The following is a 26,051-nucleotide window of genomic DNA, read 5'->3' as shown; positions in this document are numbered from 1 at the left end:
GCAGAAAGCAAAGTAATATGTAGTCTTAATTAGAAATATAAATACTGAGTTGGGGCCTCCTGTGAGGCTGTAAGAAGGCAAACATTTCAAGAATGCAGTAAGATTTACTAGAGAGCAGGTCACTCAGAAAGTAGCAAGCATTTATTAAGTTTTACCCTCAAAAAAAGCACAATAATAAAAGTACATAAAGGCTCTAATAGAAAAACACTAGAGTTATAGATGAAAACACTAATAACATTTTCAAGAAATGTCCATTACTTTGCATTCTGCAGAGGTCCTTCCAAACATGAAAACGGGGGAAATGTACATACCAGGCAAGAGATATTTATTCCTTGTGAGAGTTATAAATATTAATAAGAATGCAAAAAAAAAAAAAAAAAAAAAGCAATGAGCTCGATTTATGGAGAGAAACAGTGCCAAGGAGACAGCCAGATAGCTCAGCCCTGCTCTCTCAGCAGCGTGAGGTTGCTAAACATTCCGCCCACTTTTTGGTAACCGGTAATGTCATTGTCAGACTGACCCCTGCCAGGCGATCTGTGAAGCGTAATGGATATATTGCTACAGCCCCACAGAGTTATTCAGGTGTGTCGGGAAAGTCAGCTCGATATTAATCAAGCCCGTTAAACTCTTCATTCTTCCTTCACGTTTTGTCCTTTGATGGTAGAAGTGACCCAGAATGGTCCCTGGAGCCTGCAGGATCCAGTGCTCCAGACTGTATTGCAGTGTGCCTCCCCAGGGGCCTTTCAGCTCCTGCTCAGGCAGGCTGCTGCCTTGCTGTTGGAGCTAGATAACTGTATTGATGGTTGGTGGTTCCTGTATCACATGGGGGCTCTGCCCCTGGGGCCCAGACACCCATGAGCATGAGTGTGCCAAGTCCAGGGTTCGCTTCTCTCTTCCTTGAGATACATGTTGAGGCACACTTAATGACGCTAATGCTGTTGATCCGGGCGCCGCGGCACACGCCTATCATCCTTGTACTCTGGGAAGCAGGGGCAGGCGGATCTTTGTGAGTTTGTGGCCAGCGTGGTCTACAAATTGAGTCTAGGACAGCCAAGGCTACACAGAGAAGCCTTGTCTCAAAACACCAAAGGGAGGAAAAAAAAGATAAAAGATACTAAAGTTTTTGTAAAGCTGGACAACTTTTACTACATGCAGTTTTTTTTTTTTTGTTTTTTTTTTTTTTTTGTATTTTGTATTTTGTATGTTTGTGTGTATGTGGGGGTATCCATGTTTTTTTTTTCCATGTAGATGTCATAACAGCGTTGGATGTCTCTCCCTAGGTTGTTTCTTTGAGACATAAAACAGTCATAAAAACATGTCGTGAGACTGGAAAATCAAGAGCAAGAATGTCTTCTTCAGAAGTGTGAACCAATTTCACTATTTGGCCAGGCAACTTTTACATACTCCAGCATCACCTGGATACTGGGAAATGCTTGCCTAAAGGTGCATTATGCCTATTTTTCTAGTAACGTGTCCAATAACACCCAGCTTTCCCATGGAGGAGGTAGATTCGGTTTCACCATGGTTGTGAAAACCTGTTTCCAGATTCTCATGGCACTAAAAATATTTATTTGCATAGCATCACTAGTCACATCATCAAAGGTGGAAATAACTCAAATGTCCACCATAGATGAATGAACAAAGTAAGGTATGTCCACACAATGGGATAGTCCCGTTCCTTGAAAAGGACTTAAGTTATGACACGTGCAAACCCATGGACAAACCTTGGTGCTATTATGCAGAGTGAAAACAAGCAAGACACAATAGGCCCGACACAGTATGACCTGAGTTATATGAGGTAGCTAAGGCCTGACTCCCAGAGGCAGACAGGACAACACTGGGTCCTGCGTGCGTGTGTGTGTGTGTGTGTGTGTGTGTGTGTGTGTGTGTGTATGTACATGCATACCACAAAGTGTAAGTAAGTAGAGGTGAGAGGAGCCTTGGGTGTTGGTCAATGCCCTCTACCTTGTTTGAGGCAGGTCCCTTTGTTGGTTACTGCCTTATATTCCAGACCAGCTAGCCCGGGAGCTTCCAGAGAGTCTCCTCTCTCTACATCCTATCTTCTGGTAAGAGTGCTGTCATTATAGATAGGTGCCATTGAGTCTGGCTTTAAGTAGCTTCTGGGGATCTGAACTCAGGTCCTTACACTTGTGGCAAGTGCTCTGCCTATTGAGTTACCATCTCCCCAGCTTGCTATGTATACTTTGACACAACTAAACACACATACAAATCTCTGAGGAGAGTTCTTTCAGGAAAAAAAAAATCACACAGAAGGTCTCTATGTAACCAGAGTCCTTATATAAATAAAGAAAATATTCTTAGTCCTTCTCTGGCACCCCAGAGTAAGCACATGAGCTTGCAGAGCAAAGCCCCGGGACTGGAAGGGGCCGCTCAGCTGAGCGAGTAATGCTGGCACAGAGCGAGAACAAGCAAGCTTACCCGAAGGAATGAAGGGAATCCTTGCCCGTAGTAGCCAACAGCAAAATAGTCAGGCTTGGGTCTTATCACCTTGACGATGTTCTCATAAAACTGTGCCTGCTTTTTCTGGAAGGAAAAATGAAAACTCATTTCAGAGTTGAGAGGAGCATGGGAGCAACCACCCTTCTGGGTTCTTCTTGGGGACCTGAGGCCTGCACCTGCGTGAATCCACGCTGTCTAGCAAGGCAACCTAAACAAGCCACACTTGGTCACTAGGTATCCTTTAGTGGCAATTTTCAATAATCCAAAGATGATTTTCTTTTACTTTTATTTTATTTTTTTAAGGATACAGATCAGATGCTGGGAGAATTTGAAGGACAGAATTATTCTACTCTAAATTATGAGCAAGCAAACACTTCATTATAAACATGGTCTGCACACATTTCCACGCACACTCATACCCTCACTCATACACACACAAGGCATGACTGAGAAGGCAGTAACTAAAAACTTAGAGGATGAAAGACAAGGTTCTGGCTACCACCATTCACTGTCAGGCTCCTCATATGGAAAGAGTTACTGCTTTAAACAGGTCAAAACTCTCAGAGACTCCGGCTGTCGAGACCCTGTATTTAAAATTCAGTCTTGTTACCCATTTCTAATAAAAGATTTAACTTCTTGGCCTACTTGAGAACAAAAAGTGAATTTTCATGGACTGGAATCAACCAACAGTTAAAAGATAGCCATTTTCTGAGACAACAGAAAGGAGGCAGGTCAAAGCCAAGAGAACATCTTAGGTAGATCCCAATATGAAAACTGAATGAGAAAATCTAGGAACAAAACCAAACCCAAACCAAAGCAAGGACCCACCAGCAATTCACTTAGCTGTTCATAATCAAACATCTCCGTCTCGTACTGCTCTGCAAGTTCCTTGCCCAGGGCGATGGCCTCCTCCCACATCTGTGAATGACACGGAGAAAACAGAGACACCTAAGCATGAACTGTGCACCAAACAGTAACATCATCATTCATAAGGGAACATCCAGAAATACACTAGATTGACGGACACCCTGGGGAATCATGCAGGAAATACACAAGTATTTTCTAGAGGTTCCAGCCTTTGGCTCCAGACCTGCGGTCTTGACTAAATTGCTCAACCCAGGTTCATCCATCATACCAGCTCTTCCCACAGCAAGGCAGTCTGCTGGCCCATCATCACCTGTCCTCACTCTCCTGCTGCCAATAATGGCCGCCAAGGACCATCTGTCAGGGCAGCCTCGGAGCCAGGGAAGAGACACCACAGGGTGAAGACACATTGCTCAGAACATCTACTATGTGGCTACATCCCAAAGGTTCCTACTGCACAGCCATCATGCTCCAGAGTGCACGCTGCCAGAAACGCCAATTCAAAGCTTCAGAATGCTTGCCTTTTGTTGATATAAATCCTGCTAATATCTGAAAAGGGGACTTTCCTACGGCAAAATAGTTTGAAGCTGCTTCTCCAAATATCTTACTTTCAAAAACAGGGATAAACTTCTACTTATTTTAAATGTATCTATATGTCTGTCTGTGTATCTATCTATCTCTCTATCATCTATCTATCCTGCACGTGTGTGTACATAGGCATGTGAGTGCCAGTTCCCGAACATGGGACCCTGCAAGAACAGTATACAGTCTTACCAGCTGAACCATCTCTCTAGGCCCCTCATCATCATCATGATCATTATTAGCATTTTTAAAATGTGGATAAACTTTTGACACACAGTGTTTTGATTCTAGGCCTGGCTCTCCCCTGGGAAAGGTGGCTTGCCTGAGAAACACTGGACATTTGAAGGCAGAAGATCCCCTACCACGCCTCCCAGGTGCTGCCTACCCTCCTCCTTTGGGCTTCAGAACTTTCTCTAATGTATTAAAACTGGAACTTGCCTGTCTCCCCCTCCCCCCCAGACTGTATTCGCCCAAGTGCAAGGTTTGGGTGTCACTCATACGAAACCTGAGGACGCTGCTACCTGCTCCTCAAGGCTCAGGACACAGAACTCAAGGTTGGCAGGAAATGACAAAGTTCAGGTAGTTCTCAACAAACTGTGCAACCCTAGCCTCAAATTTCTACATTTCCTCAGTGCTGTCATTCCTAGGAGATCACAGCACTAATCCTCATGGGAGCTACTCATTCCTGCCTGCTAATAGTTGGAAAAAGATGAAGACCTAATGGTGCAATCTCTTCCTGACAAGGGCACAGATCAGTGGTTCTCAACCTGTGGGTTAGATTCCTTTGGGCAGGGTGTCGCATATTAGATATCCTACATACGGGATAGTTACATTACAATTCATAACAGCAGGGAAACTAGAGTTATGAAATAGCAACAAAATAATTTTATGGTTGGGGGGAGGTCACCACAACATGAGGAACTGTTGTTGTAACATTAGGAAGACTGAGAACCACTGGCACAGATAACCGTAGCGGGAGCAAAACAAGTTGGGCCTTTTAGCAGCTTCCAGCTAACATGGTGATGGCCAGCTCCCGGTGTACCCCAGTGGACACTCTCTAACCGTCTGGTAGGGAGTGTCATTTTCAGGCTGCAGACTGGGAATCCCGGGATCAGAGAGGGAAGGAGCTTGCTCCAGGTCACAGGGCAGATACACGGTAGATTGGCATCCTCACTCTTTAAGATCCCACGCCAGCACCCTCCTGGCACAGAGCCCTTCTGCCCGCTAGGATGGACCACCACAGGGTTTGCTTATTATTGACTCACTCAACTAACTGAAGGGCACTCCTATAATTGTACCCACCAGAAATATCCTTTCTAATACCTACTACCAGGCTAGCTTCTAACTCACTCTACAGATAGGGATGACTTGGAATTCCCGATTCTGCCTCCATCCCCCAAGTACTGGGGTGACAGGAGTATGCCAATATGTCCAATACCACCTGGGTATTCTTGATGAGAGAAGAAAAATGCGACTCTGAATTAATGGTTGTATTTTTAATACTTTTAAGAGCAAAGTAAAAAAAAAAAAAAAAAGTAAGTTCCTTGTGGGTTTCACACATGGGGAGATCCGCCTGAAGAAGAGTCTAGAAAGAGCCAGGGACACCATGTCAAGGGGTCACACTTCAAATCTGTTTCCTGTGGTCTGATGTTATCTCATATTCTCTGTGTAGCCATATCAGCCTCTCTAGACCTTTAATGTCGTCTTCTAGAGCCCGAGTTCACACTCCCAGAGGAACACTCTCCCCTGTAATGTTTCTTTTAGGCACCAGTGACCCATGCCTCCTTTAGTGTATTTCCACTTCAAAGACAACATTCCTTTCCTTGTAGGTCCCCTTTGGTAGGCTGTTCTTTAGTTTCTGCACGCTAATACACCTTTTCTTACTTAGCTGCTCAGGTTTCTTTCCGCCTTCTAATTCATTCCTGAGCAAAAGCTTAATCTGTCTTGATCCTAAATGACAGACGAGGTACTTTAGATACACAGCCAAGTAATTGTTTTTAAAAGAAATATAGGTCTCAAGTAAATATCTTATCCTGCTCACCCCGAAGTCTCACGGCTGTGTTTTCTATCAGATTTTCTATAAATACACAACCTCCTTCCATGCCCCACCACTCCTGTTAAAGGATTCCATACTGGGCAGATTTTCATCTATTTTTAATTGGACCAGGGCTCTACAGGGAGTGTGGGCAGTTCATACTTCCAACACGAATGCCTTGGAAAATATTTCAGCACCACAGAGGAAGCAGATTCAATATGATCTAGATTTAGATTGTCTCAGGGAAAGAATCGCTTTGACCTTTAGTGACTGAACCCTGGCTCAGCTCCATTCTTACAAGAGCTACAGGCTTAGCAGGCTTGAACAGCCCCAAATGAAAATGCCTGGATTCGCAGACAACTTTATTTTCTGATCTGAGGTCTTTAATCCAGTTTATGGCATCTGGGGAATTGTTGGCTACCATCTGTGGAGCACATTTGACCTCTGTGCCCTTCCCCTTTTCTGAGATGGTAATCTTTACTGTCTTCCCGGTTCCAGGAGTTCCTGTTTTTTTCAAGCCCAGCACACAGAAAACTTTCTTTTCTGTTAAAATGCCTTCCTTAGTGTCAAGACAGTGGCAGCCAAGGAGGCTGGGGAGATAGTTCCATGGGAAAGCGGGTGGTAGCCACGGAAGCAAGACAACCTGTGTTCGAGTCCCAGAGGCCACATACAAAGTCAAGAAGGGGACCTGGGAAACAGCTCAGAAGGTAAGAGCACTGATGTGCAAGCAGGAGGAGCTGAGTTCAAATCTCCCGCCCTTATGTAAAAAAGCCTGGCATGGTCTCACACAACTCTAGCTCCTGTTTGTGAGAGATAGTGAGATCCGTGGGGTTTGCCTACTGCCTGTCTAGCTCTGAGTTCCACGGGAGAGCTTGTCCCCTGGGAATAAGGAAGAAAGGCAACAAAGCGAAACATCGCACATGCAGACATTAAGTGGATGACAGGAAGACAGACTCTCCAGGGTGGTGGAGCAGCAGCAGACGAGGAGACAGGTGTCATCAGGGATACAAGGTCTTTCATCCCTAACGTGGCTGACTCGCAGGACTACCGTGGGTGACTCTGGTTTAGGGCACTTACTGACTGTGAACAGCTCCGTAGCAAAGGTGTTTTATATGAAGTTTGACTTTCAAGCCATTTCTCTACTGCTCATCCATTTTTCCCTGGCAGTAATTGGGGAGAATCACACTCAATTACCTCCTGAATTTCCAGGGTCCCACACAGCTTTCTGGTGTTTAATGGATGAGGATCAATGTTGCAGAAGAGGCCACAGCTCTCTTTGAGGTCCCTCTGCAGCAGAGGGACCAAGAGGCCCTGGACTGGCAGTAGGCCTTTACACTCAGTGAGCAGCCTTTTAGTCCCCAAATCTGAACAAGGGACACTTGCACCTGTGAGGTAGGTCTAACCATGTCCACCTGTGTGACATGCTCATGGAAGGCTCCATTCTTTATCTACTCTTAGAGTACTCTGATGCTAGCCAAGAATCCCTTGAGGCCAACTCTGACTTTGTTTCTGTATAGTGCTGACTGGCCTTTGGCACACAGTAGAACTGTCAGCAGAGAAACTTCCCCGTGTAACTACAGACTAATGCACAATAGCATTGTTCTTGGCCTTGATGCTTTGAAAAAAAAAAAAAAATCACAAAGAACCTAAGAGACCTCAGTACGTACGCAGATGCAGATTTGGGCTGATGAGACAGACAGACTCTGGTTCACACCAAGAGCTTGCCAAGCCTCCAAATGAACTTATGACAGGGTTCCACAAGGCTTACCCGCAGCCTTCTAAAATGGAATGTCACAGGATGTGAAAACGTCACCCTACTTAGAAACAAAATTCAACCATCTCACCAAAAATGGAAACACATCTCCAAACTCCTATTTACAGCTCACAAGATGATGCACGCTACGTGCGTTTTGTCTCCCTCCCCCTCCCCCCAAGTTTGGCACAAAGTAAAGTGTGAATTTCATCAAAAGGATCGTATTTTAAAGAAGAAGCAGAACTCCAGTTGAAAATCGTCACAGGGTTCCACACATCATCTAGTCATAAGTTATGTATCATAGGCATCATTAATGACCGTCAGGGGCTGGACTGGGAGCTGCAGCTACCTGGGCTAGGACAGGCATCCATACTCTAAAATCTCCCAATAGCATGGCTGCTATTTTCAACTCTTATCCTCCACGGAGAAGCCTGGTAATTTTCAGTGAAGTACTTGGATTAAGGGCTTTATTGAAAATTACTAGGCCTCAGCCAAACACAATAAGACAGACAATTTGGAGCAGCTTCAGAAAGAACACTCGCCTCCCAGATAAAGCCAAACAGACGCTTTAGCGGGGAGAGGCCCAGGTGGGGGTAAAAATGGAATGGGAAAAGAGTCTGCCGTGATTGTTGGGCCGAGGAAGGAAGAAATGTCGGAGAATGAAAACGGGAGTGAATGGAAATGACATTTTGTGGAGAGAAAGGGAAAGATTAAGATGCCAGCAGCTAGGCTGAGAGTCATTCAAAACTTTAGAGAACAGAGGAAAAGCAAAATTAGAAGAATGATTTGTATGGGAGAAACACAGAAAACTAACAGGTCATATGTTACTGGTGAATGTGCCCAATATAAAAGGGAAAAAAACTCTTGTTGGCCTTGCTGGTGTCATGGCAGAAGGCAAGAGAGAGAGGCTTTCTTAGAATTCAGTCCCAGCCTCAGCCCAAGCGCCCCTGTTAGGGCTTCCTTGCACACAGGATGCAGCTGTAGACCTGGGAATGGAACCTTCTGCTGACCAGCAATAAGCCACACGGCCTGGGATGCTGCTGGCCTGACTTCCCCTGGGTTGTTATCTGAAGTCCCAACAGTGCATCTGCTCAAGACTTTGCCCCATGCCCATAGAGTAAAGAGGGAAAATTTCCTCAAGCGCAAGGAAAACCAGACCAAAGGTGAGAAAGTATCTCCACAGAGCCACACCTGAGTTACAGTTTCCTGAGACTGAGGTATTGTTGCGCTTCTATCTTATCACCCTATTAAAAATAATTATTTTTATCGTATTTTGTTTATTTTGTCTGTACACACATACACACAAATGAATACGTGTAAGGAAATTTAAAGATGCATTTCTAAGTGCAAGATCAAACAAAGCTTGGGGTTGAAATGGTTATATACATACATGCACGCACACTCAGATGTGGTCCTAGCCAGGAGCGCAGTTGGCAAAACTTGTCTGCGTCAGGGCCTCCTGTGTGCTTGTCTGCTCACCCACTCAATAAGCTGCCACCACCATTCAGACCAAAGGTGGCTCCCTTCATCACACAGATAGGATGCTGTATAATAACAGCCAGTCCTTCTTTGCAAGGACCTCTCTTTGTCCCACTAGCAACCTTTACTATGAGCATATGCAGTGCTGAGTGCAGTTCTGAAGGGAAGTTAATACAAGATTCAAGATGGAGGATGCTAATCCCATGCTCAGTCAGGACTCTTGTGGTGGGGGAACTGATGGGACCTCAGTTGCTTCTGATAGCCGATCACGTGTGGGGAGGAGGAGTGATGCTTTTGAGGCATCCCTGAAGCCCAGAGGCAGGCTCAAGAAGCAGGACCGTGTAGCCTCTTCAATCCCATGGTGTTTGCTGTTCCAGCAGTGGCTACATGAGACTCAGCTGCAAAAGAGTGACTGTTGGCACTTGGAGTACTGGGGTGTGGGACGAGGGTGGGGTCATGACAACTTTGTACATTCTGCTCAGTTTTGCAGTAAATATAAACTATTTTAAACTCACTACTTAGAGGTGGTGATTCAGGTCTGAGGTAGAGGCCTTTGCCATCAAACTTAAGGATAAGAGTCCCACACTGGAACCCACACGTTGGTAGAAAAGCACCTCTCCTACAAGTTTTCCTCTGACAAAAGCAGACGGAGGAAAGAAAACTTTGCTTTTTTTGCTCCATTGATCTTCAGTCTTACTGGTGAGCTCATCTGCCCTGCTGAATCCTTCCCTGATATGATAACCTGTCTCTCTCTGGGCTTCCAATGCAGAGTGAGATCAGTGGGTCTTTAGGTACCCAGCCTTGTTTGCTGAGCAACCGCTAGGTTGTCAGCCCCTCTGGCGTGAGAATGGTATTGTTTGACTACTCTGAACTATTGGTTCTATTTTTCTAGAGCAGTGGCTCCCAACCTGTGGGTTGAGACACTTTGGGGGTCACATATCAGATATCCCGCATATCAAATATTTATATTATGATTTACAACATTAGCAAAATTACAGTTATGATGTATAATGAAAATAATTTTATGTTTGGGTGTCAGCAGAACATTAAGAACTGTATAAAAGGACGCAGCAGTAAGAAGGCTGACAACCCCTGGTCTAGAGGGGCCTGACAAATACAATCCCTTGTAGGTTCACGTGGCCTCTAGGTGGTGGCGCTGTTTTGGAAAGCTCATGAATCTTTAGGAAGTGCTTGAGGAAGTGAATCATTGGGGAGTGGGCCTTGAGGCTTGCTAGCTCAGCCCTACTTCCCGTTTTCCCTGTGCTTCCTGACTAGTGTTTAGTAGATGTAGTACGACCAGCCACCGTATGCTGCTGCTGTGCCTTCCCTGCCGTGTTGGACTATGTTCTTTCTTGAGCTGTAGGGAAAATAAGCCCTTCCTCCTTTAAGTTGCTACTTCTCAGGTTCTTATTCAGAGCAGAGAGCAAGAAAACTCGTACAGATCTCCAAGGGATTGGAACATGGAGGCAGGAATTAAGAGGAGTGTCAGTACTCTCTTAGGTGGCAAGGAGGGTGGGGGAGGGCATCTCTTCCTCATTCATGCTGCTGCATGCAGGGCCAGCTCTCCCATGCTCACATCCTTGGAACAGCTCACCTGCACCCCTGCCATTAGGGGCAGCTCTACTGTGCTAATCAGGTGAGGTACAGGGCCTACTCTTTTGGGTGCTGCAGCAGGTAGGAGGCAGGGCCAGCTCTCCTGCTCTCTTGGCCCCTGTGGGACCAGCTATGCCGCCTGCTGTTGCTGCTGAGGTAAAAGGGATGGGGGTCCATTTGTTTTCTTATACAGCACAGGACCACCCACCCAAGGATAGTACCACCCACAGGGGTCTGGGTCCTTCCACATCAATCATCAATCAAGGGAATTCCCATGGGGTACCATGAGGTTTGCCTACAGCCCTATCTGATGGAGACATGTTCTCAATTAAGTTACCTTACACTTTTCAAACGACCTGGCCTGTGTCAAGTTGACAAAAGCAAAGCAACAACAAGACAATAAAACCAGTCAGCACAACAGGCGTGAAGAGTGTTGGTTCTAAATGATTACCAAGCATTCTAGCCTTTAACACGGACTTGTTTCCCAAATGAAAGTGAGTCAAAATCTTGAATAGTATGTCAGACTGTCAGCATCTACCCACCTGCCATGCTCCTGCCCTCACAGGACACTAGGACCCATTGTGAAGCACTTTTGGTATGTAATCCTGCCTCCCAAGATCTCTCAGATGGAAGAATGATACCAACCACAGAGAAGCCAGGATGAACACCAAAGCCAAGTTCTCTCAGATAGCAGCTCTTGTATCTCTAGATGTGAGGAGCCACGCGGTTAGATAACAGGACACTTTTCTAAGAACACATGTGTCACTTGGGCCAAGTCAAGATTAGCAGCTCTAGGGCTGGGAAAATGGTTCCGTGGGCGAAGTGCGTACTGGACAGGCACAAAGAACTGTGTTTGGAACCCTAAAACCCACATTAAAAGTTAGGTGTTGTGGTGTGTGTGTGTAACCCCAGAACTAGTGTAGTCCCCAGGTGGACTCTAGGGGCTTTCTGGCTGTCCAGTCTAGCCAATCAGGGTGCTCTAGGTTCATGGAGACACCACATCTCAAAATAAATAAATAAAAATAAAAAAGCTCAGTAATAAAGGATGACATCCTTGAGGGCTTCTACCTGTGACCATATAGGTGAGTAAATTCATATATGTATACATACAGATTAACCACTTTATGTGCTGTGAGCACACTTATCTAGAACTTGCATTCCCGATCAAGTTCTGTAGTGCATGGTGGGAGCAGGTTCCCCTCATGCTACGCTGTCCTCCTAGGTACCTGCCCAGCCCTGGAAGGTCTGAATGACCATTTATTGCCTCAGAAGATGACAAGAGCAGAAACAGTTCAGGGAAACCACTACCTCTTATTCCTTCTTTGGCTGTATCTACCTGAGCAGAAGTTCAACCTTCCTGGGCGTAGTCTAGAGAGACAGCCACATAGTCTGAGCAGAAGAGAACCATTGTTGTTTGGAACTCTGGAGAGTTCCTGGTCAAAACTCCAGAATATTCTGGCCTATCCCTGCATACATAAAAGATAATGGCTTCCTAGAACACATCCTGCTTGATGATATGAAGATGAACCCTTTGCTGCCAGCTCATTACCCAGGCACAGCTCGTCCTAAGCTCTAGAGCTCTCTCCAGCACCTGCACTGTAGTTTTGTGTGGATGGGCAGCTTGGCTCCTTTTTAACATTCTGGTGGAAATGTCACAGGCACTCCGAAATGGCTTTCCAATCTTGTTGTTTTATCAATACAACTGGAATGGCAGCTGGGAACACAGCCCTCCCAAGCTCACTCTGACTCAAGGTCAGACAATGGATCACGTCACCATGGTCTTTGTTTCCACAACACAGGGACACCTGAGGGCAGTCCTTTCACTGGTTTTCCTTTTCGTCTATACTATTTTGTCACATGGATTCTTCCATCCTTTTTTCCTCCTTCCTTCCTTTCAGGGCAAGTTTTCCACATCAGCACTATTGACATTCTGGGCTGCATGTTCTCTGTAATGGGGACACCCTGTGCATTATGGGAAACACAGCTCCACATGCTCAGACTCAGCCATGAGATTTCTAGTGACACTGGTTCTCACTCAAGGCAGCCAGATGTCCTTGCAGATTGCAGTTGGATACCAACATTCTAAACTGACTGCATTCTTTTTTGCCCCTTCATGTGATTTTTTTTAGATGAACTATTATTGTATAGAAAAAGTTATCAGGTTAACAAACAAACAAACACACCTGTCTTATGTCTCTCATTCCTGAAGGCCAGTGATCCTACTAGAAACAGACTACTCTAATGGAGAAAAAGGGCTGATAAACAAACATTCATTTGTTTGGACATCTAGCCACCACTCAGGAAGCATGCAGCATGAGCTGTTCTGAGCATTAGGCATGCTGGGAGAACAAATAAGCAAGGCCTCTGTTTCCAGTGCTCATAGCCTCCTCAGTGAGTCACTAGAGAGGCATGCATGGAAACCTCTTTTAGCAAATTAAAGTAAGTACTCCAAAGGAAGACACAGGGTGGCTTAAGGGTGGGGAAGAGGTGACCTTTAGGTTGAGATGGAGAGGAAAGAGCTTTGGGTGAACAATAGGCAGCTACTAGGCAGAGTGGGCAGGCTGGTCTATTCAAGACGCCAACAAGCATAGGGTAAGGTGGAGGGGGAAGAGAGGGTGATGAAGCCAGAGAAATTGCAGGGTCTCAGATCCTTTGGAGCTGAGCTGCTCCTAGAGAGCCTGATTATGGCTACCCACAGAGGCACATGTTCCTCAGACTCGGTGGACCCCTGCTTTCCTTAAGCTTCCTGCCTTGGGTCTCTACCTGTGCTTCATTGGATCTGGCTATCCTTTTGCCAACATACCACCAAGCCTCAAAGCTTCAGGCTAAATCTGTTGTTTCTCTATCAACTTGCTGAGGAACAAAGGGACCCTGGAAAAGCTTAGGGAGCACGAGTAGGGGCCGATGGGGCAAGCTTCATATCTCTACATCCTGCCAGTCTACTATCAGGCCAGGCAGAATCTGCCTTCTAAGTGGCCTGGGTGGGGAGTTTAGATTTTTCCCAGTGTTAAGAATGACAGGTAGAACAGGCCTGTCGTCCTAGCTGCTCAGAATGCTGAGTCAGGATGTTCACAAGTTCAGTCAGTCTGGGAAACTTAGTGAGATGGTGTTCTGAAATGAAAAGGTTACCAGAAGGAATTGGTATGTACCTCAGTGGCAGAATACTTGCTTAGCACATGTAAGGATCTAGGTTCAGTTTTCTGCCACACAAACACACACCATTCAAAAAGGAGACATAAAGTCACTTCAGACACAGAGAGACTCCTGAGCTTGTCCTCACAGAGACTCTACTAAATGGTCACTTTTAACAGGGTTCGGTTCCTGTGAATGACACCCAAGGGGCAGTGCCCTATGTAACACAGGTGCTGCTGTGGGTAAAAATGCATTTCCAGAAAGACACATGCAGTCCTAAGCCTTGGCCCCTGTGAGTGGGAGCTTCATGTGGAAACAGACATTTTAGACATAGTTCAAGTTCTGTGGGGCAGGGTGGGCTCCCTCCAGGCGGTGCCTGGTGTCCTCACAGGAGGAGGAATGTAGACACAGGCTTAAAGTGAGCAGCAGGAGGACCCAGGATGGGGGACACACCAAGGGAGCAAGTACCAACAACTGCCCACGATGCCTGGAGAGAGCCTGGGCTCACATTCACCTGGATTCCAGGCTAAGAGCTCCCGGCATTGAAGGGTAAATGTTTCTACCATTCAGAACGTTCTGTCGTGACAGCTGAAGGAAATAAAACACAAGCCCCCTTTGGAATCCTGCTGGAGTGGCACAGGACAGTCTTGATAGAACTCAAAAAGTCCAATGGAACTCCAGAGGGAGCTTGGAAGTCACCTTGGCTTTACGACTTTCTTAAGCCAGAGGGCCTGCTTTGTATAGTGACTACACATCTGACCACAAGGACAGTGGCAACATTTAAGACGGCTGATTAAAATGATGGCAGTGTTCCCTTAGCAGTCAACTGAATGTACCATTTTGCTTAAGCCAGTTAGTCTGCAGACTGCCAAGGTGGAACAAAGCTTGTTTCATCACAGGGTTAATTTTTCAGTGACAAAGGAAAAATGCAAGATGCCAAAGGCATACACCAAGTCCAAGCACTCAGACATGTCCAAGCTGTCTCCCAGACCTGGTTCCCCAAGTAAGAGGTATCAGAAAAGTTGGATGGCTTCAGGCTTTACTCTCCACAGAGCATCCAAAAGAGCTATTGATTTAAAAAATAAAAATAAAAAGGTTTCTTATAAGTACAAGCTGGAGGAACATACATAAAATGCTTCCTTACAAAATACTTAAAATAGTTCTGGCTCTGCAAACATCACGCATTAAGAATTGTGCTTACAGCGCTGGAAGGCGCACATGTGAGAGAGAGACCAATGGGCAGTGTGTGTCTTACCTTGCCTTTGTCGAAATAGTGGATGATTTCTTGGTAAAGCTGCTCCTTCAGCTGTCCTTGTGTGGTTGCCTGGAACCCATCCCGCTGAGTGAGGTGGGCTGCACACACATCCTCTGACCACTGTGGAAAAAAAAAAAAAAAAAAGGACTGCACAACGCTGAGGCAGGGGCATGTTCAGTAATGCCATGGAGCACCAAGCCAGGCACTGAATATGTGTATGTGAATATTTGTAAACTGATTCCAGGGATCCGGTAGTTATTGTCATCATATTGCCTGGGCCTGGGAATGCCAGGGGCACAAAGCTGTCTCTGCCCGAGAAGAAGAGCAGATGAGACAGCGGAGGCAGACTTGTCCAGTGAAAAAATCCCTGCAAAGCCGGGGCTACAAAGCTTACAAACGGTTTCCTGGCAGCAAGGGATACTATAAGCAAGTGACCGGTGATTGTCTTTAGTGGGTGATGGGAGCACTCTCTCCTTGGTCAGAAGTCACTCAAAACCTTGACAGACAATGTGTGTGGATCACAGGTCACCCAGAATGGAACTGCATATTTTATCAGGATCCTTAAGGAGGGAGAGGTGTCTCTGCACCACCAGCTATAGGGTCTCGGCCTGGCACAGGCTCTACCAGTGTTTGTGGAAGTGCTGGTCAGTTTCTGTGTGAATTGAAGAGGTACCAGAGTGGAAGCTAGGGCCATTTGACAGGTAAAACATGTAAACTCAGTATTAGCTCAATGAACCAACGATGTTAGTATGGGCTTCAGAAACAATGAGCAGATGCTTCTTGAGGCCCTCCCATGTGCCTTTGGGTCAAAGATGGGTCAGAAGCCTCACTCACAAGAGCTCTGAGCTACCTAGAAACTGTCATCACACAAATGCATCATGGGATATAATAGCCCTAAAAAAGATTTCATAGGCAGCTAAGGGTGTGAGGTGTGACTTTGCACGGAACGGCATGGGAGGCCCAGAGGAGAGTACAGCACGCATGGGCTTCTCAGGTGGACCTGGGAGGTGCAGTGTGACTCTGTGTTCAGACAGGACAGTGAGAGTCTTGCAAAGAAGCAATTGACTCCTAGGCCGTGGGTCTCCAACAAATGTGGTGGAAGTGAACTTAGTGCCAGGGTTAATCCATGGGGCCAGCTATGGTGACTCTTGTTAGGAGGATGACAAACAAGGGGACCAGGGCAAGGAGTGGGGACCTGGGTGGTGCTGTGACATAGGACAAAGGGCTAAGTGATCTGTCATGGGGAAGTAGGGAGTCAGAATCCAATGAAGGTGGTGATACACCATCAGAGGATTGCTCTCAGCCAGGCACACATCTTTCCCAAAGTCAAGGGCCTTGGCTACCTCACGTTGAACTCTGCACACCTGAGTTCAGTTCCCTATCCCTAGGACTGTTGGGTAGAAGGCTCAAATTAAAGGTGGACTTGCACATCCTATCTGTAAGCAAAACTGAGAAACTCCATAACCTGACACATACGGCTGTTTTGGAAGTAGACTTGATGTAAATGTAAGACTTTGGTGATTCTGAAATGTGACTAGAAAGAACCAAAGGTTCAGGCTTACTTTTTGACTTCAGACCATAAAAGTAACATTGAATCAGGATGGGGAAGTCCCCTGCACTTTCCACGTATGGCTGCAGGTGAATACATCATTACTAAGCTAAGCACACATGCTCTTAATCATTCTTATTTTTGATTAAGAAAGATAGGAAAAAAAAAGTGGGGGGAGTGGATCGAAGAATCTTTTTTGGTTACTCGACAAGGCAATACAGACCATCTTATTTAGTAAGTTGATTAACCAGCATGAATTCACATTGATAACAATATAAAACATATTTAGGGGAAATTACAAAATGTAATAGTATAAAAAATATGGAGACAGATTATGTTTCATTTACCATTTAATTGGAAAATTTGGAGCCCAGTGGAAGAGACGAAGCAACTGAGCCTATTTGATCTAGGCTGTGGAACAAGCTATCACACAGCCTGTGACAAACCCATCTGTTTTCAATATATCCAAAGATTAAGCAAATGGTATGCTTAGCCACATATTCATGCAAGCATATACATATATGTTTTACAACTATACAGACTTACAAAGTTTATGTTCTGAGAGTGCGAGCGGTCTGTCAAGCTGCTTTAATTTCCCTGGTGTGAATAACAAGATCTTCACATTTTGTGAAAATAGCTTGCCCGTTACTGACACTTGGGTTTCTAATAAATACAGACATTGGACCTTACAAAGGTAATGGCTGCTTCCAAAGGAACTTCCCCAAATTTCTACTTTCAAAAATATTCTTTGTCAAAGCTTTAAATGGCCACCAGAGAAGAGGGTCTGTAGGCATCCAACCTACAGGGTTATGGAGGGGGAGCAAAAGAAAGCAAGCTCTTTGCCGTCTGCCTACTAGGACCCTGCTCATCTTAGGCAAAGGCAAATCCTGCTCTCTCTTGCTCTGTCTCTCTGTCTCTGTCTCTCTGTGTGTATATTTTAGGATGAGGACAGAGGCTAAAGGAGTCTGCCCAGGGTTTAGTTCTGAAACACTATCCTCCTTGATTCTCATGACCCAACAGGTATATTCTAATACACATTTTAACGTAATTTTCTCTTGTGGGTTTATCTCTCACTCTACTTTTGCTGTTTGGGGGGTTAGCCTAGAGTTAGAAACAAGATTCACTGACTAAATACTCTAAAGGTTCTTGTTTATCTAGTGCAGAATTTTCTGATTTTTTTAAAAATAAGAATGTCATGAGAAAGATAATCAAAGACTTGCTAAGATTCTAAGATCTAAAGCTACATAGCAGTTTCATCATCTATTCACCTGTCTATTTAATCTTCTATCGCCCCATGCATCTTCCCAGCCTTCATCCACCCATCCATTCATTACACATTGATCCTTTTCTCATCCATCATCCAACATCCATCCATGCGTCTATCGCTCTCTTTCTCCACATCCATCTGTCCTTTTACTCACTAATCTACCCATCCAGCTGCCCACCCACTATTCTAGTTATTTTATGAGGCTCTACTCTGTATTACTAACTATTCTGGAATTGGACATGGGTAAGAACACAAACACATCAGCACAAGTAAAAGGCCAATGTCTCAGAACAAGGTGAGTAATAAAGGAATCACCCGGCATTGGAAGTCCTCATGCTCATTAGCAACATTTTTGTAGAGACTCAAACAGCCAACACTGAAACTCTCTGCATGCCCTGCTCTGCACAGACATTGTGATCTGCCTCTTCCCTCTGCCAATGTGAGGAGGAGGATGACTTATCCTTCATCCAAGCTGCTCTACCAGGGTCATTCCCTATTATCAATGTTGTCCTCCATCTTCAGTCCTGTCGGCACAATTGAGGAATTACGTACCATCTGACTCACAGTCACTTCACGGCCCACAGAAGGTTTGCAAACTTGACACCTTGTTAAATTGGCAATCAGCTGGGCCGATTCTGTAATCAGAGCCCTTCTTGCATATCTTTGTTTATGTCGCTGACTCTAGCCAATATCCATAAAATCTTATGCCAGTGGTTTACTAAAATTTGTCATGGAAAAGTAAAATGAGGAATAAACTCAGAAGAGCTGCATAGATGTGTACTGTGATTTTTTATTACCTTTAGAAGCTTCGCGTGGAGGAGCAAGGTGTAAGCCGCTTCTGTGTAGTTGTCACACTCTTTGTGCAGGTCGCAGAGCTTATATAAGTATCTGGTGATGAAATAGGGCTACATTCTTAAAGAGTCACAAGGTAATTTGTGTTGAGGACTGCAGGCGCTAAATTCGACATTCAACAGTAACTCATGGCTATACTTTCTTTTTACTATGTTCATAATTCAAAATGCTGTGAAAACTGTTGGTGCAGAAATCACTAAAAAAAACTGACAAGAATAAATGTAATAATAATATATATTCACATACACACATATATACCATACATAAATAAATAAAAGTATATATTGGAATGCACATATACAAATATATAATTTTAAGTCATCTTTGTAGGAAAACATGAGGATATATTTATAAAGGTAAGAATTTCCTTGCAAGGCCCCTTATTTCTTTCATCTTTTCCAGCTTTATTCCTCAAATATTTGAAATTAGATTAGACAGTCTAGATTGTGCATTTCTAAAATGCATACACACAAAAAAAATTCATAAAGATCTAAATCCACAGATAAAAAAAAAACAAAACAAAACCAGGATGACAGCGCACGTGATCAAAAGAATGTCTGTTCTGTAGGAAGAAAGGGAGGCTCTTTACTGTACAGCTAGACACATTTTGGATCAAAGAGGCTAGTTGTTTTCCTAAGTTTATTATATTCATATGGTATGTTTTAAAAGAAAAAAAAACCAAAAACCTAAGAAGTCTAAAACCACACAAGTACGCTCTGGGTAGTGAACACAGTCAAGCTTCCTGTCACAAAGATGACAAATTAACCTCATTCATTGCCATGGTCTGTCACCTTACTAATTAGTGACCATATAACATGAAGAGTGACCAAGAAATATAGCATGTCACTCTCATCAAGTGCTTTGATCTCCCAGTGAAGCTGGGGATCAAACCCAGGGCCTCCCCAAGCAAGGTGAGTGCTCCATCAGAGGTCTATGTCTGCAGTATATCTTAAAAGCTAATAGAGCACCAAGTCCAGCTGTCCACACAAAACATTTTTCATTTCTGTGAGAGAAATACATAGACGTGTGGGAATAGCCTACTAGTTAAAGTAATAGTAGACTGCAAAATTATACTGTCTACTTCTGGAATTTATCACCAGATTTCTCACTTGGTCACATGACTTACTAGGTTACCAGCATGTACATAGAGGGTGCTGGCCAGTTTGGCACATGCATACCTTATATACATCTAACACAATTACAACACACACAGGATGCTGGCTAGCGTGGCACACATGTCCCTCATATACATCTCACAGTAATGACAAGGCAAACAGAGGATGCTGGTCAGCTCAGCCCATACATATCTTAAATACATATCACAGGGACTGAAACACATACACAGTGTGCTGGCCAGTGCGGCACACACAGAGGGTGCCACCAGAGTGACGCATACCTACCTTATATACATCTCTTCTCTTTCAATTTCTTTGTAGAAATTCTGAAAAAGTAAGCCATGCCATTGTTAAAAAAACAAAACAAAACAACCCAAAACTGATTCCATTATGTAACACAATACAAAGAACAACCGAGCAAAAAAAAAAAAAAAAAAAAAAAATTAAAACAACAGCTCATCAAAATGGTCCCATATCGAAAACTGATGGTTCAGTTATGGCTGGCACATCCAGTGGACCCAGGCCATGAAGAGTCAAGCGACCACTTTACCTGAGCGCTGAGCACCTCACACTTCCTGACTTTTGTTTTTGTAAGGATCACATCTCAAACACTTTAGACACTTGAGGACTGAACCTATATTGGTCATTGGAAAGTCACCCATCTTCAGGGAAAACAAGGTTCTGGTTGGAAACGCAATTTCTTAATCACTGTAGTCAGTCTCATGTAAATAAGCAATTCAATATTGGGAGTAAGGAAAGGCATCATCAACATGACTTTAGCATGCTGGAACCAGTCTTTGTGAGAGACAGAGAAGCATGAAGACAGACTTATTCTCACATATCACAAAACACTAGCCCCATGTATTTAAAGGTAAAGACACATTAATTGTATACCACTGCTACACTGACTGTCCCACAGGGGCTGTTGTCACTGCCTGAGCCTGTTCTGAAGCAGGCCCCTAACCCATGGACCCACGATGTTTCCTGGATAGAGAATCCATTGTTTTAGAGAGACAGACCTTTCAAGCCACAATAAGAAAAATGGGTGCTCACTTAAAAAAGAAAGGAAGGGAGGGAGGAAGTAAGGAAAGAAGGAAGGAAGGAAAAAAGGAAGGAAGAAAGGAAGGAAAGAGAAAAAGGAAGGAAAGCAAAAATGGAAGAAAGGAAGGAAAGAAGGAAAGGAAGAAAGCCTGAAAGAAGAAAGCCCCTAGTGCAAAAACCCTGGTGGAGAAAAGTTAGTTTGTGAATTATAGTAAGTGGGCTATATCTTCACATTACTGTAAAATATCATCGAACTCAATGTTTCTGCCAAAATCACACTTCTGGGGAGCATGGCAGTGCACCTGTGTTATGCTAACACTTGTAATGCTAAGGCAAAGGAATCATGAGTCTGAGCCAGCACGGGCTGTATAGAGAATCCCAAGCCAGTCTGAGCAATACACTTTGACCCTGTCTTACCCTTCCTTCCTGGTAACATTTCTCCTTCCTGTGACTACCTTATATACCTTAAGTCATGCATAGGACACAAGGGTGCAGGAGTCAACTCATATGGCCTGTAGATGGAAGCATCACAGCCATTTTATTTTCTATACAAGTTCTTTGGTTTTCTTGAGAATTTCATACATATATACAAGGAAACATGATCATATCCAAGGACTATTTTCTCCCTTGCACTTTCCCTAATATGGACCTCTTAGCATCATGTCTTATCCTTTTTGGAGATGATCCATTAAATTTAATTAATGCTGTCATATCTGTGTTGGCAAGGGCCATCTACAGGAGCATGAGAACTCAACTAGGTGCCACATAGTCATTCTTTTTCTTTTACACTATTTTTTTTTTTTATCTTTAAGAATAATTCTTCTCCCCCAACAGCAGCTGTTGGACATCTTGCCCCTCCTTTTGAGGCACGGTCTCTCACTGGCCTGGCTTTTGAGCTTCACTACCCTGGGGCTGGGATTATAGGCATGTGCCACCACACCCAGCCTCTTTTTCTTGAGTTTTGGGGCTTTAGCTCATGTCCTCAAACTCCTTATTGACTGAACCATCTTCTCAGTCCCCACAGTTGTTTGAAATGCCTGTGCCAATAACTGTAAAACCTCTCTTCTATCCCTGTCTGGCTCGAGTGGCCTCTCTGTCCCTTAAACTGTGGTCTTTGTTTTCAGTATGGCTGTTTTGTGCTGAAAGGAATGTGATGTCTAGCCAAGGTTTCTACTATCCTGGATTTCAGCTCCAGCAGCTGTGACTTTGAGGATCTCCCTGCCCCTCCAGCTGCAGTAATAATTGTTTGTCTAAGAAGATGGATGTCAGAAGAACTGTTAGTCTTTCAGTTTGTTGAGCTTTTTCCTTGCTGTGAAGGGAGTGATGATTCCCAAGCTCTTTCTACAACTGGCAGACATCATGGGTCCCCATGTTTATGGAAGGAAAAACTCGTTACCAGAAATATTTGTTAGCAGCCTTAACAGTCTGCCCAGATAGCACACAGGGGCTGTGCTTGCACAGGAGCTTTCAACTATCCTTCATGGCAAGTCAGAGACTAAATTGATGCTAAGGGAAGCAGAACCTTGCTTTATTGTTTATTTATATAAATGTGTGCATGAGTGTTGGCACAGGGCAGAAGAGGGCACCGGATCCCCTCTTGCTGGAGTTACAGGAAGCTCTGAGGTATCTGACATGTGTGCTGAGAATTGCTCAGGTCTTTTGCAGAAATATTCACTCTTAATCATCAAGCATCTCTCCAGCCCTTTTGATTTTTCATAATGTACGTGTGTGTGTGTGTGTGTGTGTGTGTGTTTGTGTGTGTGTATACATACACCCATGCATGTGTTCAGAGTCCAGAGGAGAACTTCAGGTTTGCTGTTCTCTACCCTGGCCCATTGAGACAGGGCCTCCCACTGAACCTGGAGCTATGGTAGTGGTCAGCAAGCCCTTGGGCTCCTCCTGTCTCTGCCCCTCACAGTGCTGCAGTTATAGGCACATAGGCCACTCTGCCTGTCTTTGTGTTGATACTGAGCCACAAACTCAGTGTCTCATGCTTGCACAGTAACTGGTATTACTCACTGGGCCATCTCTCTTCCCTTGGGAACTTTATAAAAAATGAATGCCATATCACATTCCTCCTGACACAAAAGTCCATTGCAGTGACCTCAAAGCACTTGCAGGTCACACAAACGACAGACATGAAAGGGAGGGCTAAGTGCTTGCATGCTGCTCAGTGACTGGGTCATGGGCTGAAGTCACAAGGCCAGTGACTGAGGAGAACAATGAAGAAAGTTAGGCACATTAGGAACAGACCTGTCTTGTGTTTCTGCTTAGAGACAGCTGAGGGAGGCAGAGGAGAGCCCCACATGGCCAGGAATCAGCCACTATGGTTCTTTATGGGGTGAACAGTGCACGGACAAGCAGAGAGCTCTGAAGCCAGATCCATTTAGAGAGGCGTGGGGTTGGTAAGACAGTCCCTGGACTTGTGCTTGTGTGTCATCAAGCTTCCTAAAAGCACACTGGCCCTGCTCCTGCTCCTTTTTCTGGATGCATGTTAAGAAGGAAGTGCAGCAGGAAAGGTGTCCGCAGACCTGCCTGCATTGCAGTCATAGTGGGAACATTCAAGGTCAATGATAACTCACCAAGCCACCCTCCATCTGTGCTGTCCTGCACTGGTGTCCCGTGATGCTCTAACAAATGACTATAAACTGGGTGGCTTCAAACAACGCCAACACATCCTCACAGTAGAGGGGTTCTGAAGTCACAGTGTCAGTAGGGCCATATTCATCTCCTGTGAAGGCTCTAGGGGAGACTCATTCCTTGACACTTCCAGCTTCTGTAGACTCTGTCTTCATCACCCCAATTGCTGTCCCCTGTTTACCTGGCTTCTCTTCTGTGTCTGTGCCTGCTGTCCCTGTTTGGGGTGTTACTTTGAAACAAAGACTTACATGGCCTACATGAGTCTCAAATATGCTATATAGCTGAGGCTGGCCTTGAACTCACACGATCCTTATGCCTCCACTTCCCAAGGGCCCAGCCTCTTCTTTTCACTTGTATGAGAACTCCTGTGACTAGACTGAACCCTCATCATCTTAGGCATCCCAGGGTGATCTCATCTCAAGCTTCAGTGTTCACGTGTGAGCGTGTGTGCGTTCACATGTATGTGAAGGTGGGAGTGAGAGGATAAGCTCAGCTGCCAGTCATTCCTCAGCCATTCACTCTGGTTTTTGTTTTTTTGTTTGTTTTAATTTTATTTTATGTTTTTGAGCTAGAGTCTCTCATTGGCCTGGAGCTTACCAAGCAGGGTATGCCAGCTGCCCAATGAGACCCAGAAATACAATTTTACAACTGTCTTTGCTTCAACAGTGCTGGGATTATAAGCCACCAATGCTAGGGTTGAGCCATATTCTCAGGACTAAGGATAAATTCATCTTTTGGAGGCTACCACTCAGGACATACATTGTAGTACATGACTCTAATCTAATAGCAGAGTCTTCATACCTGGAATGCACAAGGTGCTACCTTAGTTATGAAACTAGATGGCTCTGCCACCCTCATCCCTTGCACTGACATTGTGAAAACATTCAGAAGGAAGCCAAGCTCCCGGCCTGGCTGAGAGCAGATAGGCAGGTAATTCTTTGTCCTTCTTCCCTGAAGCAAAGAGGACCCCCGGCAGGGGGAAGCTGTGCTGTGCTGTGGAGTGTTCTCTGGCCAGCTGTCCTCAGGGCTCCTGGATGCCCTGGCTCTATCTGTATGCAGCATGCTGTGAAGATGGAAGGTTTAATTAACTTTCCACTCACCAGCACGTTGACTGTGCAGCTCATGCGATTTTCTTTGTTTTCGTCATGCATGATGGTCCTGTAGTCCAGGAGCCTCTCCATCAGCCGCACCACGAGCTTCACGAAAGTTTCTCCTGTCTTGGCGAGGTATTTATGCTTCCTGCAGTGCTCCAGGAGGCTGAAAAATAATTACATACACCTTGTTAATCACACTCCAAGAAAGAAACTTGAGGCGCAGTTTAAAATATTTCCCATTATTAACACATTTTAATTATTTCTGGGCTACAAAGTTCATTGTAGTCTAATTACAAGTCTCTCTGTCTCTCTCCTGACATAAATCCCACTGTGAACCAACACTTACATTTTATCAAATAACACTTTGTACTGCTCGTCTCCTCTGCCTCCTTCCACTTCATGATCCAGCTTGGTGATGATCTCATTTTCAAACTATAATTAAACACAGGAACGTAAATAATTAGCATGGCAGATATTCCATTCAGAGACTCGGGTCTCAGTCACATCTACATCTTTGGGATCACTGTCGGATGGTTATCCTCTGCCTTTGAAACCTGATTTCATTTCAGAGATGCTGTCCCTGAGCCCTTACAGACTTCTGATGACTTCCAGCCTCAGAGAGAACCTTTCCTTCTCCTCCCGGTTAATGGAGCCTGAATTCATGTATTTCAATAGTGGAAGTAGGGGTGCAGAAGGCAAGTCAAGCCAACTGCAGGAAATGGAATCAAGAGTAATGGAAAGAGATATACAACTTTATCCCTACAACAATGTGTGCAGCAGGGCGTTGGTTCCTGGAAGGGAACAGACTTCATTTGCTAGGTTAGCAGTTTTGGCAATCTGAAAACATTCCCTGCCACTTTGTGGCAGGTCTCCAGTTCAAACAGGATTATTGGAAGCAAAGCAGAAGAGTCCAGAAACAAACCTCAGCAGTCACCTTTAGGTGGTCCATCTCCAGGCTCACCTCCACAGAGCTGCTGAGCAGACATGGTGAGCACCAGAGTTGAATGACTATCTCTCAGATCCAGACTTTAAAAAGAAAAAATCTCTGAATTCCAGGAGTGAGAAACTCCCAATGTGTTTCTAGGGATAATTGGACTGGAAACAGATACCTTCATACTGATACCTGTGTTTCCTCATCTCCTACCCTGATAGCCAGATGACACCCGGGTCAAAGAGAATCCTGAGGTAACAAAATCCGGGATGTTGGTAGGTGGGAGGGGCTAGGAGAGCATGGGTTGTTATATATACACTCTGAACAAGGGAAGGTGAACAAGAGAGAAATGGGCAACTGAGCTCAAAGCCCAGAAAGCAAACACACTATTGCATGGATGTGAGAGTCT

The 26,051-nt window shown here is 44.7% G+C and overlaps 1 protein-coding gene across 2 annotated transcripts in view; it reads right to left on the bottom strand.

The window, feature by feature from the left end:
• Window positions 1-26,051, bottom strand: part of Dock1 (dedicator of cytokinesis 1) — a 494,434-nt gene that overhangs the window by 37,094 nt on the left and 431,289 nt on the right. For both annotated transcript variants that reach the window (XM_060381413.1, XM_060381416.1), the window contains exons 34-40: window positions 25,058-25,143; window positions 24,718-24,874; window positions 20,222-20,262; window positions 18,767-18,857; window positions 15,154-15,273; window positions 3,289-3,378; window positions 2,440-2,544 (exon numbers count right to left, since the gene is read on the bottom strand). In XM_060381413.1, the coding sequence (XP_060237396.1) occupies window positions 2,440-2,544; window positions 3,289-3,378; window positions 15,154-15,273; window positions 18,767-18,857; window positions 20,222-20,262; window positions 24,718-24,874; window positions 25,058-25,143 (690 nt within the window). The remainder of the gene's footprint in view (window positions 1-2,439; window positions 2,545-3,288; window positions 3,379-15,153; window positions 15,274-18,766; window positions 18,858-20,221; window positions 20,263-24,717; window positions 24,875-25,057; window positions 25,144-26,051) is intronic.

This window comes from Meriones unguiculatus, chromosome 1 (assembly GCF_030254825.1).
Source record: "Meriones unguiculatus strain TT.TT164.6M chromosome 1, Bangor_MerUng_6.1, whole genome shotgun sequence".
Classification (NCBI taxonomy): domain Eukaryota; kingdom Metazoa; phylum Chordata; class Mammalia; order Rodentia; family Muridae; genus Meriones; species Meriones unguiculatus.
Note: the sequence above shows the minus strand (reverse complement) of the source record. Positions and strands in the feature narration are given on the sequence as shown.